The following is a 6608-nucleotide window of genomic DNA, read 5'->3' as shown; positions in this document are numbered from 1 at the left end:
TTGAGATGTGTATAAGAGACAGATATTATATAGTAAGAATATATATATAACGTTTTTATATTATTTACTGTGTATTTTTATGTATGCAATTTATCTGTAATGTTAATCACGGTGTGTCCCGCTTTCGAATAAACCCTTCTCTAGAATCGCATAGGGTGTCTGTGTCTACAGCCAGGCCCATAGGCAGGATTTTCGATGGGGTGGTGCGTTTTACAACACTTAAACACATAATTCATGAATATTTCATTTAAATTTTCATTAATTTGGGTGTTTTTGGGACCTGATATATTTTCCATATTATATGGACAATCTGCAATCACCGGAGACGATCAATTTCTAACAAATTTCATACCACATTATTAAAAATCAACAGTTAGATAAGCTGGCAAATATATAATGCAATGCATGCTATAGCATTTTGTGATAATTGGGAACGATTTTGTGAAATCATAGGTTTTAAAAAGTAGACCTATTGGAATTTGGGATGGGGGTGGGCCCTAAACCCTATGCTAAGCCTTGCCTAGTTAATAATACAGGAACTTCAACCGCGCCTTTTGCCAAGGGAAAAAAGGGCGTAATCAAAATAAATAAAAAAGATAACCAATTGGGGAGCAACAAAGACGACAGAAATGACAAAAAAAACCAAGAAAATTAAGACAGTTAAGTGAGATTTACTTAGGGAAACAATGTTTCTTGAGAAGCCGATGAAGTCGAGGCATTTAGGTATGTCTAGACTTAGGCCTTGTTTTTTGACAAGCCTGGGCACATGTACCTACTACTAGCCTTCTCCATAGCCCACTGTTTATTAATTATTTCAAACACTTAATTTTTGTATTATTTGTAACGCTTATACGCACCCCCCCCTCTCTTTCAAAATTGTCAATGGTCACTAAGGAGTGCCCAAGTGACCAAAATTTCATCCATTTTACTTGTTGACACCGTCCAAAATAGCTGTGAAACTTTAATTCAAAATAGAGGGCGTCCACTTGAGTTGCACTGCCATTGGAGTTTTGCATTGCCACCAATGTTTTGCACTGTGACTCTCAGTTTTGCACTGTGACTCTCAGTTTTGCAATGTGGCTCTCATTTCTGCACTGTGACTCTCACTTTTGCACTGTGACTCTGTGTTTTGCACTGTGACTCTCAGTTTTGCACTGTGACTCTCAGTTTTGCACTGTGGCTCTGTGTTTCGCATTGCTGACTCTCAGTTTTGCGCTGCTGACTCTCAGTTTTGCACTGCTGACTCTCAGTTTTGCGCTGCTGCCAATTGTATTTTGTCCTTTTGGCGTTCCATAGAAAGGGGATATTATCTTAAGTCTCTTTCAGTGATTGTGTAGTTTACCGTAATTGTCTATTAAATGTAAACAAGCGTGTCAGTGTAGAAGAATTACAGATAAATACTTACATGACATGAATATGCTTCGGAAACATTGGTAGGCGAGTCAGTTTGTTGAAGTTAAGTGATCTGTTACATGATAAAAAAGTAACTTATACAAATACCTTCTTTTGAGTATTATAACAACAAGGAAATAGCTACGATATAATATACAAAAAAACTAGTTTTATATACCTTCTTTGAATGTCCTCTTTGATAGTTTACAGTGTACATAAATGCAACGCAAATACAATTACATAATCTTAAATAAGATATATAAAACATTTCACAATTTCCAAAATTTAATAACATAACAGTGTTAAAACATTCAAAACTATGTACGTAGAATTTAGGAAAATGTTATTTTTTGTTAGGCAATAATAATATTCAATCATATATCACACACGTTCCATTCTGAAACTTACATTTCTTGCAAGCGATTAAGTCGAAGCAGCGCATCACTGCCAATATCTGTAATGGTGTTATTATCAAGATACCTTCATTAGAAAAAAATATAGGCTATATCAATAGGCTTATTCAATTCTATTTCTACAAAACCGTTTATTCATTCAAATAGGGCGACGTATATTCAATTTTGGCATTCATTGTAAAAATATAAAAACTAAAAGCAGTAATACAAATACAAATATAAAACGATCACGGGAAAGGCCTGTTGATACTTGCAACGATAACGATAATGATAAAAAGCTAAAAAGCAATTGCTCATGAAAATAAAAGAAATAAGAGAAGTCTTTACACTAGGACGATTCGGTAATGATTTATCGTGTATACAATAACAAAATATTTTGACTAATCAATTCAAATGACGTCATAATCATGGAAAGGCGATAAAGTTGTAGTAGTATCGTCGTTTTTCCATGATTATGAGGTCGGTTGAATTGATTTGTCAAATTATTTTGTTATCGTTATACATGATAAATCGTTATAGAATCGTGCTAATGTAATCTTATTTTGTATATGAACAATTGCTTTTTATCGTTATAAACAGACCTTTAATGCCTCATTTTCTAAAATCGCTACAGCATCTGACGACGCTGATTGGTCGGTAGAATCGGAAAGCCTTTCCGATTGCGTCAGGGGGTAGCTGCGCAGTGAAAAGAATGCAGTGTAGCAACTCGATGGAAGCCAATTTGTAAGCTGTATAGCTAACAGATCATATGGGTGGAAAAATGAAAATAAGCAACCAGAGAAAGAAATCCAGATCTTAGAAGCCATTACCATACTAGTTTGTCTCAAACTGCCCTTGGGCGTATCCAATATGAGTAGATCACTAGTGATCTTACACTTCAAATAAATTCATTTTGTGAAAATATAACATAATAATAATAATAATAATAATAATAATAATAATAATAATAATAATAATAATAATGATGATGATGATGATGATGATGATGATGATGATGATGATAATAATAATAATAATAGTAATAGTGACAACACGACGACGGAGACGATGATGATAAAGATGACAATGACGACTACGAAAAAGTTGATGATAATGATAATGATGATTTGAAGGACGTCAGATATTTTTAGGTCTGCTAGTTATCCGTTTATTGGGAGTAGAAACAGAACCATTCAAAAAATAATTCAATATCATAATGTACAATTTTAGATGTGACCCAGGACTGAACAAAAACAACAGTAAGATGCAAGACAAAACATACGAATGGTAATCTTGGATTTTATGCCTCATTCAATGTAATAAAAATTAACATATTTTGAATTTAATACCTGTTTACTAAATCAATACGAATCGAAGGCCCCTGATAATACATACGTAGCACCACTTAATTTCTGATAAGGTGTTATGTAATCTATATAAATTTTCTAAAGTGCATAAACAAAGTCTCAATGTGCTAGTTAGAACAGAAACAAAATTAAGAAGTTGATAAAAGGTGTGTTTTGAGACGGTTGTTAAAACTGAGTAAGGTTACGCTTAATGCTAAAATATATGTACCAGCTAATTGAAGATAATTAAGCTCATTTCATTTTCAGAAATAGAATAATAAGATTTTTTTTTCCAAATGGAAATGACAATATATATGATTTGTTATTATTTTGTTACTTACAGGTGTGTTGCGTTTTCAGGAATACCGGCAGGAAAGTTTGTAAGCCCACGTTTGGTACAATTTACGAAAACCCAACCGCTTGAAAAATATTTACATTCACACAGTAAAGTTTTCCTGTTATCATGTACACAGCTTGCGTAGTTTTGACATGATGCATGTCCAATATTTGTGTAGATCACTATCACAGTAAGAGCCAAGCGGAAACGCATGTTGTTTGAGAATTAATGGAAGATGGTTTCCAAATGAAATCTATAGCCATTCTAGCGTGTTTTCATATTCGACGCTATTTTTAACAAGTTGGAACGCTCGCTAAGTTGTTTTTTTTTTGATCAGGGAAACTACCGTGCAAATTCCCAGTTACTACCTTTATTGATTCAATGAATAGGGAGGCGGAAGAGATTATGCTTGCATACAATGTAATTCACCTTTTCCATTATACTACAGTGTGTAAATAACTTCTTAATATTAAAGTGCGATTGTGATCAAAATAAGGCTACAATAATAAAATAAACACATTGAAACATTTCACGTTCCGTTCACCTTGATTCTTAAACCAAGCCCTTTTATAAAGTATCTAAACAACAAGGTTGTACAAAGTCTTGTTTAGTCACATCGCTTCAAAACATGACAACTGCAATGTCTTTCTGTGTGTTGCAATAGCCAGAAACAATCCAAAATACTTCAACGTGTACAAAATGTACCCTCATGACTTGTTACAATGACAAAGAGAAAACACGAAACTCCCAATTCTTCAACAAATCCAGTACCTCAAAAGATCACTTGCAAAAGTACATTCATCATCTACAATAGTATATTTGGCTCCAACTTACCTCTCATGTCTTCTCATGCCTTGAGGTCTGCTGATTGTCACTCGTCACAATACTTGTGGTGTGAGCAGGGAGCAGTCATTTTTTAGATCATTCCTTGCTGTAATAGGCCTATTTAGATGCCAGACAAACACGCAGACCTAGGATCTAGCCCTAAATCACCAGTAGAGCCATCGGCGGAACCGCCCACTGAGTCGAATGCGGAAGCGTTACGGCGGGAGATTCAAGCGCTCTCGACTAAAATCGATACCGTATTCATTAATCAGTCAACTATACTTGGTCGGATTGATGCTTTAGAAGCAAAGCAGATTGAGATGGAAACATCACTACAATATTTCAGTGAATCCGTATCAAAGCTTGAACAAAAGGTAGTCGATTACTCAGTCGAGCTTAAGGGAGTGTCGACGTTGTTTCTAAACATTAAGTCAAGCATCGGTACAATTCCAGGTCCTCAAAATGGAGCGCTATTCACGTAGTTTTAACTTAAGATTTGGTGGTGTAAAAGAGGAATCAGATGAGGACCCTATGGCCAAAATCAAGGAACTTATTGAAAAACAACTGATCATTCCTGACATTAATATAGAAAATGCACATCGGATTGGGAAGCGCCGATCTGGTAATGAAAAGCCCCGTCATCTAATTGTAAAATTCCTGTATCGACCTAAACGATTTCAGGTATTTTTAAAAGCCAGATCCCAGCTTAAGGATAGTGAAATCTTTGTCATCGAAGACCTTCCAGAAGCTGACCTGGCCAAAAAGAGAGGCTTGAAAGATGTCATGGCTAAAGCATACAGGGATGGGAAGAGACCTATATTCCGTAACGGGAACCTATATATTAACGGACAATTGTACAAATGACATGACACCGTCTAATTTATATAAATACAGTATTTATTTCTTTTCTATTCACTTGAATTAACATAAGAGGAGCTTACTGCATTTTTTAATACTATAGGTCCTGCCCTATACAACAACTATTGCTTAATTTACTTCCTTATTAGTGTATTTTTCACTATGCTTATTATATTATTATTTATATATTTATTCTCTACGGCATCAATAGTGTATACATTAATAAAATTCGAGGTGGTCTCATATCATTTGCCATTAATTTTCAATGAATGATAATGATGTGATGTTCTTTGACTTTGACAATATCACCGCCGTCACTCCTGCCGAATTCAACGCCAGTTATAATTCAATCTTACCAAAATCATTTTCAGTTATGCATGCCAATATCAGATCTATTAATACAAATTTTGAAGAATTTAATACAGTTTACGACACACTAGGCGATTTCAAAATTATTGGTCTATCTGAAATATGGCAAGTAGAAAATCCAGCTTTATTTGATTTACCCGGTTATTCCTTTGGATATAGTAGCTGCCGTGAATCCGGTAGGAGTGGCGGGGTTGCTACTTATATACATTCTTCATTAAATTATAATATTATTGAACATACAGTGGCTAACTCTGAGTCTCTATGGGTTAATGTTACAGACAACAGCTCTAATTTTATTGTGGGTATTATATAAAAAAAAATGTAAACACCAGCTTATTAGAGTTTTATAACAGTCTTATTGATGTTTTATGTTACTTAATATTGATAAAAATCGCTGTATTCTTATTGGTAATTTTAATTTTGATCTTTTTGAAACTTTAAGTAATGAATGTGATTCATTTATATCTAACGTAGCCTGTATGAATATCACTCAACTTATAACCACTCCCAACAAGACTTTCTGATCATTCCGAGCCTTTACTTAATCATATATACACGAATATTTATGATACTTAGTGCACCACGGAACTATAATCTGTGATATTTCTGATCATCTCCCGACATTTGCTATTTTTGAGCAGATACAAACAATAAGTTTGTATCATTCAGAGATTACAGCAATTTGTTTCTGAACTATTTTTAACTGACCTATCAAATATATCATAAGAAAATGTTTATGCCACTTCATCTGACGTTGATTTAGCTTTGAAGATTTTTATTCAACTTTTTTTAATATCTGCAATTTTCATGCACCAATTGTTCGACGCTTCTTACAAAATAATAATTAAAAATAACCCATGGATTAGGAAAGCAATAAAGAGATCAATTAATAAAAAACAAAAATTATAGTATAAAGTTTTAAAATCTAATTTTGATCCTCCCAAATTAGCCCAGTATAAGTGATATAGGAATATGTTAACAAATATTATACGCCTGGCGAAAAAAACCTATTATAATGACCGGCTATCAAAAAACAAAAATAATCATAATAAAACATGGCTCACTATTAACAAATTAATTGGACGCAAC

General features: G+C 33.8%; 1 protein-coding gene across 5 annotated transcripts in view; it reads right to left on the bottom strand.

The window, feature by feature from the left end:
- LOC117115921 (toll-like receptor 6) overlaps positions 1–4434 on the bottom strand; it is a 22118-nt gene extending 17684 nt beyond the window's left edge. Inside the window, exons 1-3 of one of the 5 annotated variants that reach the window (XM_033259839.1) lie at positions 4302–4434; positions 1801–1872; positions 1406–1465 (exon numbers count right to left, since the gene is read on the bottom strand). In XM_033259839.1, coding sequence (XP_033115730.1) covers positions 1406–1465; positions 1801–1872; positions 4302–4318 — 149 coding nt within the window. In that variant the 5' untranslated portion in view covers positions 4319–4434. The other 4 variants (XM_033259816.1, XM_033259830.1, XM_033259821.1 and 1 more) reach the window with 4 other exon arrangements.
- Positions 4435–6608: the final 2174 nt, after the last annotated feature.

The sequence above is a fragment of the Anneissia japonica genome, unplaced genomic scaffold (assembly GCF_011630105.1).
Source record: "Anneissia japonica isolate Jap-2015-1 unplaced genomic scaffold, ASM1163010v1 scaffold199_len4679917_cov187, whole genome shotgun sequence".
Lineage (NCBI taxonomy): Eukaryota > Metazoa > Echinodermata > Crinoidea > Comatulida > Comatulidae > Anneissia > Anneissia japonica.
The sequence above is the reverse complement of the archived record's forward strand: the minus strand, read 5'-3'. Positions and strand labels throughout refer to the sequence as shown.